At 34.4% G+C, this 14,668-nt stretch overlaps 1 protein-coding gene across 5 annotated transcripts in view; it reads right to left on the bottom strand.

Moving 5' to 3' along the window:
* Nucleotides 1-14,668, bottom strand: part of DCK (deoxycytidine kinase) — a 57,969-nt gene that overhangs the window by 22,203 nt on the left and 21,098 nt on the right. Inside the window, exons 6-8 of one of the 5 annotated variants that reach the window (XR_012332025.1) lie at nt 13,104-13,194; nt 7,176-7,254; nt 746-1,593 (exon numbers count right to left, since the gene is read on the bottom strand). Coding sequence is in view for 4 of the 5 variants with exons in the window: in XM_019932683.3 (XP_019788242.1) it covers nt 11,344-11,370; nt 13,104-13,194 (118 nt within the window). In the remaining variant the exon portion in view is untranslated. Of the gene's footprint in view, nt 1-745; nt 1,594-7,175; nt 7,255-8,910; nt 9,380-9,427; nt 11,371-13,103; nt 13,195-14,668 lie in introns of those variants that run through there. The other 4 variants (XM_019932685.3, XM_019932687.3, XM_019932683.3 and 1 more) reach the window with 4 other exon arrangements.

Below are 14,668 nucleotides of genomic sequence, written 5' to 3'. Positions count from 1 at the left end.
CCTCTTTCTGACTTACTTCACTAAGTATAATCAACTCTAGACCCATCCATGCTGCTACAAATGGCATTATTTTATTTTTTATGGCTGCGTAGTATTCCATTGTATATATGTACCACATCTTTTAAATTAATTTTTATTGGTGTATAGTTGATTTACAATGTTGTGATAGTTTCTGCTGTACAGCAAAGGGAATCAGTTATACATAAATCCACTTTTTTAGATTCTATTCCTCTATAGGTCATTACAGAGTATTGAATATAGTTCCCTGCATTATAGAATAGGTTCTAATTAGTTACCTATTTTATATATAGTAGTGTGTATATGTCAATCCCAATCTCCCAGTTGATGCTTCCCTGTCCCCTTTCCCCCTTGGTAACCATAAATTGGTTTTCTATATCTGTGGCTCTATTTCTTTTTTGTAAATAAGCTCATTTGTACCATGTTTTTCGATTCCACATAAAAGCAATATCATATGATGTTTGTCTTTCTCCGTCTGACTTACTTCACTCAGTATGACAATCTCTAGGCCCATCCATGTAGCTACAAATGGCATTACTTCATTCTTTTTTACTGCTGAGTAATATTCCCTTGTATATACGTACCACATCTTTTTTTTTTAAACATCTTTATTGGAGTATAATTGCTTTACAATGGTGTTTCTGATTTATAACAAAGTGAATCAGTTATACATATACCTATATACCCATATCTCTTCCCTCTTGCGTCTCCCTCCCTCCCACCCTCCTTATCCCACCCCTCTAGGTGGTCACAAAGCACCAAGCTGATCTCCCTGTGCTATGCAGCTGCTTCCTACTAGCTATCTATTTTACATTTGGTAGTGTATATATGTCCATGCCACTCTCTCACTTTGTCACAGCTTACCCTTCCCCCTCCCTGTGTCCTCAAGTCCATTCTCTAGTAGGTCTGCGTCTTTATTCCCGTCTTGCCCCTAGGTTCTTCATGACCTTTTTTTTTTTTTTTTAGATTCCATATATATGTGTTAGCATACGGTATTTGTTTTTCTCTTTCTGACTTACTGCACTCTGCATGACAGATTCTAGATCCATCCACCTCACTAAAAATAACTCAATTTCGTTTCTTTTTATGGCTGAGTAATATTCCATTGTATATATGTGCCACATCTTCTTTATCCATTCCTCCGTTGATGGACACTTAGGTTGCTTCCATGTCCTGGCTATTGTAAATAGTGCTGCAATGAACACTGGGGTACATGTATCTTTTCAAATTATGGTTTTCTCTGCATATATGCCCAGCAGTGGGATTGCTGGATCATATGGCAACTCTATTTTTAGTTTTTTGAGGAACCTCCCTACTGTTTTCCAAGTGGCTGCACCAATTTACTTTCCCACCAACAGTGTAGGAGGCTTCCCTTTTCTCCACACCCTCTCCAGCATTTGTTTTTTGTAGACTTTTTAATGATGGTCATTCTGAACGGCAGGAGGTAGTACCTCATTGTAGTTTTGATTTGCATTTCTCTAATAATCAGCAATGTTGATCATCTTTTCATGCGCCTGTTGGCCATCTGTAGGTCTTTGGAGAAATGTCTATTTAGGTCTTCTGCCCATTCTTCGACTGGGTTGAAAAAACATAGCCTATTAATCTCATCTACTTACCAAGAGAATGAAGTTCTCTTGGTGTTAGAAATATCAAGCATCAAAATCTCCTGAGAGTTCTCCATAACAAATATTTATTAATTTTATAATCTGAAAATAAAGCTACTTTATTTCAAAGAACATTTACATTCAGAAATGAAAAATCATAATTTTCTGAAACATTAGTGGAGATATCAAAAATGTTTATATTCAGCGCCACTCAAAAAGTAAAAGCACAGAAAATAAAAATAAAGGAAAATGCTAAGAACTTAACACAATTTAATCTCCTTTATCACTTCAAACTTCCTCAAGGGGAAGAGTGACTCCTAACAACTTAGATATTCTTCCATCAGTCCCTGGCATGCAGTAGGAGATCAATAAATATTTGCTGAATGAATAAATTTAATATTAAATGAAAACCTTCTCCCAAGAATCTCAACCACCATTCCAATCCCACTCACCAGAGGTAACAACAATTAAGTTTGGTGAATCTCTCTCTCCACACACCATAGCTATTTCCACTCAAAAAATACAGTGATTATCCTACTATAGTTCCATTTTATTCACTCTTTTTTTTTTATAACTGCACAAACTTACCAATTTTCCAGATGCTTTCAGCAACCAAGATATTGAATGTAAGGAAATAAAAGTACTAATAGTAATGGCTAACATGCATTGAGCATGGTTCTAAGTGCTTTATATATACTACACATTAAAATTGCACAACTTTATAAGTAGGTACTATTACTTATGGCTCTCTTACAAAGAAATTTAAAAATATTACTTTCCCAAGATTATAATGACTTGCCTAACGTTAGACAATAAGTGGCAGGGCCAGGATTTGAAGCCAGCAGTCTGTCTTGGGAACCTGTGTTCTTAATCATTACTGCCTCTGTGATGTTAAAAATACTAAAGATAAATTCTTACTTAACAACAGCTGACTGTGGTATATACCGAATGTAAACATAATAGGACACAATGTTTGGGTTTGTTTGGGTTTTTTTAACTATACCAGAACCTTGTACTGAGGATTGCCTTCAAAGCAACCATACCAATAGGTTATGTGTTGTTTAGAGTCTGCCGTTAAGTCATAAACATTTGCATTAGCAAAAAACGTATGAATTTCCTTCACATATATTTCATAAACTGAACAAGAAATCTAAGTGCCTTATTGTTACCTTCTTTTATGGCCAAAAGCAGCTTTTTTCAAGTTTTACTATCCATTTTGTTCATTAGACTCGCCAGTAAATGATTTACGGTCATTAAAAAAAAAAAAAACAACTATATCCAGTCACACACACAAAAAGAACCTGAATCACGTTTAAACAGTTATATAACTCAGATTCTAAACTCAGATCCAAGAGTGTTTTGAATAATGGCAGAATCTTTGGAATAAACGTATAGTCTCTCAAGGTAACTATTCTGAAAAGGACAATATTCAATTGTCTATTTAAGGTCAGTCTGTTAAAAATTAGTTATCATACTTAACTGGTTACTAATCTAGCAACCAGTTCATGTCAACCATCAGCAAAATAATAACTTATGCCCATACCGTCTATTCTGTCCCCAAGGCAGGAATTTGATAACTAGTATTCTAAGCTCTGTACAACATATCAAAATAGTGTTGCTGAGCCAAGTGAAGCATAAATTGTTTTATAACATTAGCCAATTTCCTAATTTACTCTTCTAATATAAAATGATTCCACTCTAGCTGACAGTAACAGCAAGGACAAAATGGCAGCTTTAGAAGATGCCTTATCTTTGAATGAATCTTATTAGTTTAAGCAAGGGATAATGGTAAAAACAGTGCATACACACACATATAAATATATTCAATATCACCAAAATACCACCACCATTTTGAAGTGATGCCAAGTAACATTAAAAGGTGATATGTTTCAGAAGATGGGTCAATCGAAAATCAGGTTTCACCTAACTCTGTTACTGAATCACTTTCTAGATCATGGTTTTGTTAAGTAAAACTTCCTTCTTGGAAAAATAAGCATCTGTCTGAGCTCCATGCAGTTCCACAGAACAGTAAAAATAACTTAAGTTTCTTTGTATACATAATTGCTAAGTAAATGGGAAACAGTCTTGCAAGATAACCCTTAACAAACAGTCTAATGAGTGAACATTAGAAAATTAAGTTTCCTGGCAACCTGTTAGGCATAATTACCTAACCAATCACTATCCCATAAAAAAACAATTGGTATTATTCAATCTAATACTTAGAGAAGCCCCTGGGAGTTGGGTACCAGACTTTCTTATAGTAAAATCATTCTAAAAGTATTGCCTTTTTGATTGCCTGTATTTATTCTGACAGCTCATTTTCTTCCCTCCCCAACATCTGTACACATAAAATCTCACTCAATAAAGTTTTTATTAATCAATTAATGCTTTTGCTCTGGCAATGCAAAAGACTTCTCATCAGCTCCTATCTTTTCCCAACCACTCATCATCAAGATTATGATGCTTGGATTAGAGGCAGAGCAGAGGAAAGAACCAAGTATATAATGACCTCATGTGGCAAAGGGCTACAATTACTGATTTCACTATAAAATAATCATGGACTTAAACTACTTTTGTTATCGGATTTTTATTTTCAAATTGCTATTTTAAATGGGCATGAAATACTAGACAGAGTTAGGGACGGAAAGAAAAATGACCCTAGATATAAAGAGCAGAAGTAAAACTAGAGTCGCTACTCACTAAAATAAAATGAAACCCCACTCTAGAGAGTCAAAATATCTGGGTTTTGTTTCAGCTTTAGTCTTTGTGGGATCTTGAGAAATCCCTCAGCCTCTCACATCTGTAAAACGGTAATAAATTTTGTCTACCACAGAGTCTAAGTTACAATGGTTAAGAAAGGATTTTAATATCTGATATTTAATGATTCTTTTATTCTATTTATGGTACTTGTTATTTTATACCTAAAATATTTTTAAGGTAATCATAAAAACATAAACCAAAAACTAAAGTACTGTTACCTAGTTTGACTTCTAATTGTCACCTTTTATATTCTAGTACAATGGACATTGATCTGTGTAGTACTTATTTTATTCTAGGCACAGAACTAAAATTAAATGAATTCAAAGAGTAGCCATATTGATAATAATCTTCTTTGAGAATGGTCTTAATTCTTAAAAGAAACATTTTGCTATTTATCAATTCAAAATCTGCCAAAACAGAACTTGGTGTTAATTTTTTGTGAAATCTTTGAACCAAACCCAAATCTTCATTCATACAAAATATTCTGAGAACATCAATATCACATTAAGAATTTATACCTCATTAAACATACAATTACAGAGCTGCAGACACAGTAATTTTTTAAAAGGTGGGGGAAAGGGAGTATGTAAAACAGAATCAAATTCAAATTACATACCTGTCCCTCACTTTATGTCTTTTATTACTGAAAAAAAAGCTGTCACTAAGTAAAAAGCTTTAAGTGAAATATCTTCCATTAATTCTAATGGGGCACATTATATTATATCCTAAGATACCAAAAATGTATCGATTGAATAATAACAAGTTTACAAGAAATACACAATATAGACTGTGCATAAAATATATTGTAAACAAGGTTTACTGTACTTGCCAAGAAAGAAAATTTGATAATCAGTGATGGTTGGTGGAGGAGAGGAATAAAGAAATCATTCTTTGGAAGGTGAGTTCTGCTTTCTGTACCATTTTCCCCCACCAATCTTCCACCCTTTTGGGGACTAATGGTTATCTGGCATTCAAACTCCACTTAAAATTAAGTTATAACACAAAAAAACACCTTTAGGAAACTTCAAAACACATGGAAATGGCATCTACATGTAACAGACGAGAGTCCTAAAAGATATAACTTTTTCATTCCTCTCATTTCACATACTTATGGCAAAGCAAAATTACCTGATGTACAGTTCAAGTGTGTTCAAAATGATAATCTCTGTGTAGTATCAAGTAAATTATTATGTTTTTGTCTGAGCTGGAAATGTTTAAATATTGTTCTTTATTGCATATTTGTTTAGTATATTTTAGCGAAGGAAGAGTCTTTATACCCAAGGAGAAAAAAAAAAGGTGATTGTCTCAACAATGGTATAATCATTTAAAAGATGTTATGGTAGAAAGTTATTACTGAACAGCTCTTATGGGGGAAGACTGTATTTAAACATTTTTGGCATTACTAATCTCAGTACTAATAAATTTTATAATTAATAACAACATTCCAAGGCACTACACAGAATAAGGAAAAAAATGAATTATATCAAACCTGCCTTCATTTTTCAATATTCTACTCTCTAACTGAAGATGAGGAAAAACGATTTCATTATACAAATAAATTCTTAAAAGGAGAAAAAGCTTATTAGGATAACCTCAAAAAGCACCCAAAGTGTTACTAAACCTAAGTAGCTCATACCTCTAGGAAATGCAAAATTACCCAACTTCAAGACTTAATATGAAGCTACAGTAGGGACTTCACTGTCAGTCCAGTGGTTAAGACTCCACGCTTCCACTGCAGGGGGCACAGGTTTGATCCCTGGTGGGGGAACTAAGATCCCGCATGACGCGTGTCGCAGCCAAAAATAAAATAAAAAATAAAACAGAATAGAGAGCCTAGAAATAAAGCCACATAATTATAGTCAACTGATCTTTAACAAAGGAGCAAAGGCAATTCAATTAAAGCTAGTCTTTCAGCAAATGGCGCTGACAACTGGACCTCCACATGCAAAAAAATGAATCTAGATGCAAGATCGTACACCCTTCATAAAAATTAACTCAAAATGGATCATAGATCTAAAAATAAAATGTATTAATTATAAAATTCCTAGAGGATAACATAGGAGAAAACCTAGATGACCTTGGATACAGCGATGACGTTTCAGATACAACACAAGGTATGGGGCTTCCCAGGTGGTGCAGTGGTTAAGAATCTGTCTGCCAATGCAGGGGACATGGGTTCGAGCCCTGGTCCGGGAAGATCCCACATGCTGCGGAGTAACTAAGCCCATGTGCCACAACTACTGAGTCTGAGCTCTAGAGCCCGCAAGCCACAACTACTGAGCCCACATGCCACGACTATTGAAGCCCACACACCTAGAACCCGTGCTTAGGAACAAGAGAAGCCACCGCAACAAGAAGCCCGCACACGGCAACGAAGAGTAGCCCCTACTCGCTGCAACTAGAGAAAGCCTGCACTCAGCAACAAAGACCTAACGCAGCCAAAAATAAATTAATTAATTAAATCAAAAAACAAAACAAAACAAAAGGTATGATCCATGAAAGAAATCATTGATAAGCTGGACTTCATTAAAATTAAAAACTTCTCGCAAAAGACAATGTCAAGAAAATAAGATAAATCATAGATAGGAGAAATATTTGCAAAAGACATATTTGATAAAGGACTATTACCTAAAACATACAAAGAACTCTTAAGCCTTAGTATTAAGAAAATGAACCCAATTAAAAAAAGACAAAAGACTTTAACGGACACCTCACCAAAGAAGATACACAGATGGAAAGACGGTTAACATCATGTCATTAGGGAATTGCAAATTAAAATAAGATACAACATACCTATTAGAATGGCCAAAATCCAAACCACTGACAACAAATGCTGGCAAGGATGTAGAGCAATAAGAACTCTCAGTCATTGCTGGTGGAAAGGCAAAATGATACAACCATTTTGGTAGACAGTTTGGCAATTTCTCACAAACCTAAACAAACTCTTACCATATGATCCAGCAATTGCACTCCCTGGAATTTACTCAAATGAACTGAAAACTTATGTCCTCATAAAAACTTGTACACCGATGTTTAAAGTAGTTTTATTCATAACTGCCAAAACCTGGAAGCAACCAAGATGTCCCTCAGTAGGTGAGAGGATAAACTATGGTACATCCAGACAACAGAATATTTTTCAGTGCTAAAAAGTAATGAACTATCAAGCCATGAGAAAACATGGAGGAAATTAACTGCAACTTACTAAGTGAAAGAAGCCACTGAAAAGGCTCCCTACTGAATGGTTCCAACTCTACGACATTCTGAAAAAAGGCAAAACTATGGAGACAATAAAAAGATGAGTGATTGCCAGAGTTTAGGGGAGAGGGATGAACAGACACAGAGGATTTTCAGGGCAGGGAAGCTATTTTGTATGATACCACAATGGTGGTTACATGTCATTATTCATTTGTCAAAACCCACAGAAGATACAAGACTGCATAAACCCTAATGCAAACTATGGACTTTGAGTGGTAATGATGTGTCAATGTGGGTTCATTGATTATAACAGACATAGCACTCTGTTAGGGGATGCTGATATTGGAGGAGGCTGTGCAAGTATGGGGGCAGAGAGTATATGGGAACTCTGTACTTTCCACTCAATTCTCCTGTGAACCTAAAACTGTTCTAAAAAATGAAAATAAAAACTATTAAAAATAAGTTCTGTAGTTTAGTTAACAGTAGTATACCAAGTCAATTGCCTAGTCATGATAATACACTATTGTTAAGTAAAATGTTACCATGGGTGTACACAGGAACTCTAATAATTTTGCAACTTATGTGAATCTAAAATTATTTCCCCCCCCCAAAAGAATTTTTTCCAAAGGAAAGAGGTAGGAGCTTCCCTGGTGGCGCAGTGGTTGAGAATCCGCCTGCCAGTGCAGGGGACACGGGTTCAAGCCCTGGTCTGGGAAGATCCCACACGCCACGGAGCAACTAAGCCCGTGTACCGCAACTACTCAGCCTGCACTCTAGAGCCCGCGAGCCACAACTACTGAAGCCCGTGGACCTAGAGCTCGTGCTCCGCAACAAGAGAAGCCACCACAATGAGAAGCCCGCGCACGGCAACGAAGAGTAGCCCCCACTCACCGCAACTAGAGAAAGCCTGCACGCAGCAAGGAAGACCAACGCAGCCAAAAAATAAATAAATAAAATAAAATACAATAAATAAATAAAGGAAAGAGGTAAGATTTTTCAAATGAGGAAGGCTATTATCTACCAGGATTTGTAAATACTTTAAGCAACTTATCTAGCATTTTTCTGTAGGTAATGAGATTTATACCTCTGTAAAAAACACTTTGGGACTTCTTGTCTTTTAAAATATAACAGACCTGATTCCTAGGGGCTTGGTAAACACTGCCCTAAGTTTCAGGCATAAAAGATGAGAAAACTCTGAATGAAGGGATAAATCTTGTACAATTAATCACCTTCTTAGAAGAGTAAACTATAAAAAGTAGTACATATACTTTGAAGAAAGATGATCTGATAGGGGAGACAGGATTCAAGAGATAATGCAGACCACTAGGCTCAATACCCTTGTGCTCACACAGTGGTACAGCTTTTATTTTAAGTCATAACAAATAATAATTTTTTAAGCTTCTTTTCAATTTTACAGATTTAAAAAGTCATTAAGCTAAACATTTTTAAAGGTTATGGAAAATCTCTGAAATATGTCTCCACTTAAAATAGACTCAATGTTAATTTATATAAGCCACTGTCAATCTCTATATATTCATAATTTTCTCCAAAAGTAGAATAAATTTTTTTTTTTTTTTTTTTTTTTTTTTTTTTGCGGTACGCGGGCCTCTCACTGTTGTGGCCTCTCCCGTTGCGGAGCACAGGCTCCGGACGCGCAGGCTCAGCGGCCATGGCTCACGGGCCCAGCCACTCCGCAGCATGTGGGATCTTCCCGGACTGGGGCACAAACCCGTGTCCCCTGCATCGGCAGGTGGACTCTCAACCACTGCGCCACCAGGGAAGCCCTAGAATAAATTTTAATTCTAAAAGAGATGCAATCATTTCAATGAGTGTAGCTCCATTAGAGTTCATGATATTTTTACTTATTTATTAAGCAAATATTTAATTTAGTAACAAATTCATTTACATCAAACAAAAACAATCTATACAATATCATGAGACAATTTAAATATTTATGGTAATTACAGATTTGAAACAGTCTCTTTTTCAAAGATCAGTGCATCTAAACTGTTTAACTCACTAAATTATCATCTTTGAATATTAAGAAACCAAAAATAAGAAATGATATTTTAAAAAGGAAAATGATAGTTTCAAAGTAAAAGTAACTCTTCCTCTCATTAAAAGCCACAGAATTTTTCTAAAATGTCAAGTAGAAAGGTTAAATACAAAGAAAACACACTGCACACTGCACACCTTAACTACACAAAGTTGAAAGAAATCTATACGTACAGACTTAAATCTATACATACAGACCTAAAATGAACCCATGCAGATTTTTAAAATTACAACTATTTTACCCCTTGCCTTCTTTATTAATATATGTATTTACTAACATATAATCAACAAAAAATGATAATGCTTTCAAGATATATAACATAAAGCAAGATCATTTTTATCAGTAATTTCTCTTAAAGGAGGGGGAAAAATACTTCAGGTATAATCCAACAGAGAAGCAAAGCAAACTATGAAGTGAAAAGTGATGATGATGTTCTCAAAGTAGAAATGTGTGACTTTTATTTACTTTTAAATAAAACTTTAAATAGTAGGCTGCCTAATTAATCGAGACAGTAGGGGAAGTAGGAGGCAGGAAATAAGAGCTGGGACTAACTAAACAGACTTAACTGCTAAGAAGAAAATCTACCTTGTCTTCAGTTTCCCTTTTGACAGCTCACCAAGTATAAAGAAAGACTACTCATTCCCAGTATAGCATCAATAAAAAATAAAATGGAAAAATGTATCCCTCACTATGTCCCACTAACATTTTACCTATAAAAATGGGAAGAAATTAAGGAAAACTATAATTCCACCTCAAATGACTTAAAGACAATCATAGATTAAGCCAATCTTTTAACTATAGTAGTAATACTCCATTCTAAAAGAATGGTCTGAGAAGGGAAAAAGCAGGTAGCTATTTAAGTTCCAAATAAATTCAACCTTTCTATTCATGTAATAATCTTCAGTTATCTTTTAAGTATAGAAACATTTTCTCTTTAATCCTACAAAATCCCATGCAAAAGATGAAGACTCACTCCTACCACAGATGTAGAAACAAAGGCAGGAAAAAGATTAAATGATTTATAAGTTATGCCATTACAAACCGGGAACAAAGTCTAACCTGCTTCTCTACAAATGTATTATAGACACATTAATAAATCAGTGAAGTAATTAAATACTAAACCTGGTCTTATCTTCCACATAAATTAAGGCAGAAGGGAAGGCACCTGATCAAAAGTATTTAAAATAAAACCTCATCATACTTTTTCTAGGGATTCCTTAAATTCCACTTTTCAATTTTTAAAAGGTACACTAATTTACACAGGACACATTACCATTTACTATGTAACATTAAAGTCTGTAGTTAAGAAATTGGTCAGTGAGATGAGAAGCACCAGAAAAAAAAAAAAAAGTCAACCGGCTGAGGAGGATAATAGAGGAGAAAGACAGAAGGGGGCTGGGTCCTTTATGATGCAGCTTAGCCACTATAATGATTCTGGAACCATCTACCCCCAGACTTCTTGTTGTAAGGGATACTTAAATGTCTTTCTTTTTTAAAAGCCCCAAAAAAGAAAAGAAGAAAAAAAAAAAAGGAAAAAAGAAAAACTAGCTATAAACTTTTATATAGGATTCATTAAAAAAAATTTTTTCTTGGAACAAAAATAGTTAAAAACTTGGGTTTAGAAGAGAGACTTGTATGAATATGGACCTATGAAGATACACAAAGCTGAAGTATGTGTAATCATTTGGCTGCCTGCAGTCTTCAGCAAGATCACAAAGTGCTCAAAAATTCTTTTACCTGAGGGGAGGAAAAAAATATTAATATAATTCCTTGGCTAATTTGAGATATCTACTATTCATTTTCAATTAAAAGTATCTACACAGTTGAAGACCTCAACTGTATAAGTAACTCTATCACAAAGCCATATCATTTAGTTTCAAAAGAAATATTAACAAATACTTCAGTATTAGAAGATGAATGACCTAAAATGTCATCACAGGAGTCATTAAATTTACATCTAAGATTGATACAGTTCTATAATAGCCATAACACTAATTTTGTTATCTCTTTATAATACCATAGACTACTGACATGTGCAGCTTTAGTACTGATAACATTAATAATTGCAACGGTTTAATAAGTCTAAAGGTCCTGATTATGTATGTAACCTATGTAACAAATTTATAATTTTTCTGAAGCACAAATGTGAATCATATATACACACTGTAATATTAGTATGTGAGGAAAGGTCATATAAGTAGTGAATGAACTTAGCCAACTGGCCAACGTCACAATTCAAGATACTGCTCTCTACGTATTCTAGGCTGCAGAGTAATTCTGAATAGACAAAGATTACCACCTTGCAAAAATACCTGAAAAAGAAAGCAAACTTCTAGTAAAACTAATTAAACCAAAAATAAATAATAATATGAAATGGTGATTATTAATCAAAATACAGAAGTGTTAGATAAAATTAAAAAGTGGTTTTATAGATTCATCTAGTTAAAATGATGGCTGGCTGACTTAATTTTATTTATTTTGTTTTAACAGTATCACAAATGAATTCTGTACTAGGTTTTTTAACATCATTAAATTAGTATGAAGAGGTCACTTGAATTTTCCAGATATGCTTTTCTTTATATCATGGGAAAAACAACTATATGCTACAGTAGTTATCTATAAATGGTGAGATTTTCAAAATTCTTGAGATACATCCCTTATAAATGTTAAATATCTATTATAGTAAACAGCAGACATTTTGTGACAGGAAAAAAGAAAAATAAGATTTCTCTCAAAACTAAACAAACAACAAAAAAATGTGGCTTCTTCTTTAGCTCTTAGATCACTAAGTTAATTAACATGGATATAAGGATATTTGTTATACAAATCCCATTACTATTCTCTCTCAAGTGTTCATCAATAGGTTCTCTGCCAGTCCCTTTATGAATATGAGCACCACTCACCTTATAGAATATAGTCAACTTCCAAATAGATGGAGGATAGATCAACTCTGATTAGGACAATGACTCAATGATTAGGCAGTGCCAAGTTGTCACTGACAAGGTCCCAAATAGAACTCAAAACTAAAAATCTTTAATCTCAAGACTCTAGTTAGTAGAAAAATGGATGAGATCCATATCCTACAGCTTCAAACATCTTCCATACTGAATTTAGTTGAAAAAGATTAATTTCACAAATAGTTTATTATTATCTAAAGATTGGTGGTATAGGGAAGAGGGGAAGAAAAGGGAACAAAGCAGAGGAGTGAGCAAGAACTTTTGTTAACGTGGTTACCCCTATAATACAGATAAAGAAACTAAAGGATAAAGAAGGTCCTCATTTTAGCTAAGGCTACAAAGCTAGAAGTTGAAGTTAAGATGAGAATCTAAACAGTCTAAATCCCTCTAAAGCTCTTAACTGTCTCTTAATATAACTTTATGTAATCTTTCCTTAGAAAATTGTTTTCTCACAAAGTTAGAACACTTCTTTAGACAAAACAAATATTATTTATAGTCTTTGTATAAATCTACCTTTTCAACCAGACTGTCATGTTTGTCTTTAAAGTCTTCATTAACATCCAGTGTTAAGATAGGCACTTCTTGTAGATAATCAAAGTTGGTTCTGTTTGAAAAGAGAGAGATGAACAAAATAATTAGAAAAAGCAACAAATAAAAGAGAAATACTAAAAAATTATTCTTATGTCTTCACTGGAAAACAAAATGTTATCAATCATTTTATATTAAAATTATCCTGCCAAGTACTTCATCTGGCAGTCCCTTCTTTCTCACCTAGATTTACTATACATGTCTAAAAATCTCAGGTATAAAATATATAAAGTTAGGCATTGTGAAATGTAATTCTCTTCAAAAACCAAAATCATACCATAAAGTAGGAATGTTTGCTTTTTCTTAGAATTTTGCTGTCTTTTTTAAAAAATACATTTATTTATTTATGGCTGCATTGGGTCTTCGTTGCTGCACGAGGGCTTTCTCTACTTGTGGAGAGCAGGGGCTACTCTTCATTGCGGAGCGTGGGCTTCTCATTGCGGTGGCTTCTCTTGTTGCGGAGCACAGGCTCTAGGTGCGAGGGCTTCAGTAATTGTGGCGCATGGGCTTAGTTGCTCCACGGCATGTGGGATCTTCCCGGATCAGGGCTCAAACCTGTGTCCCCTGCATTGGCAGGTGGATTCTTAACCACTGCACCACCAAGGAAATCCAGGAATGTTTGCACTTTATAGATGAGAAAACTAAAGCCCAGGGAGGTCACTCTAAGGCTCAGAGATTGTCTAAGGTTGTATACTAATAAGTGAGATGCGTCTGAACCAAGATCTGACTAATGACAGAGTACAGTGATCTAAGAAACAAACTTGAAATATCTTAAAATTCTCTCTGAAAGAGTATAGGTATATCTCAGAGATACTGCAGGTTTGGTTCCAGACCACTGCAGTAAAGTGAGTATCACAACAAAGCAAATATTGCAACAAGCAAGTCACACAAATTTTTTGGTTTCCCCGTGCATACAAAAGTTACATTTACTCTATACTGCAGTCTATTAAGTGTGCAATAGCATTATGTCTAAAAAAAATGTACATACCTTAATTTAAAAATACTTTATTGCTAAAAAATGCTAACCATCATCTGAGCCTTTAGAGAGTCACATAATCTTTTTGCTGGTGAAGGGTTTAAAATATTGCAAGAATTTATAAAATGTGATGTAGAGACACAACATTAGGAAATGCTGTTGGAAAAATGGTGCCAACAGACTTGCTTGACATAGGGTTGCCACAGACCTTCCATTTGTAAGAAATGCAGCATATGTGAAGCACAATAAAGTGAAGTGCTATACAACAAGGTATGCTTGTACCTAAATAATGTATACAGATATATTTCCTACTTTATCCCTTAATGTGAAATTCCATATATTATGCTGTAAATACTGCTGGGGGAGATTAGCTATAAAAACTTTAAGAAAATAGGATCTCATTGCAGTAAAAAGAATCAAAATCCATACTTAATTCTGGGAGCTCCTACAATACTAATAAATAAAAATGGCTGAAAATGAAAAATTATACATGATTTGGATTAAAATTTGATAA

The sequence above is a fragment of the Tursiops truncatus genome, chromosome 5, assembly GCF_011762595.2.
Source record: "Tursiops truncatus isolate mTurTru1 chromosome 5, mTurTru1.mat.Y, whole genome shotgun sequence".
In the NCBI taxonomy this organism is placed as follows: domain Eukaryota; kingdom Metazoa; phylum Chordata; class Mammalia; order Artiodactyla; family Delphinidae; genus Tursiops; species Tursiops truncatus.
This window is presented reverse-complemented; position numbering and strand designations above follow the sequence as displayed.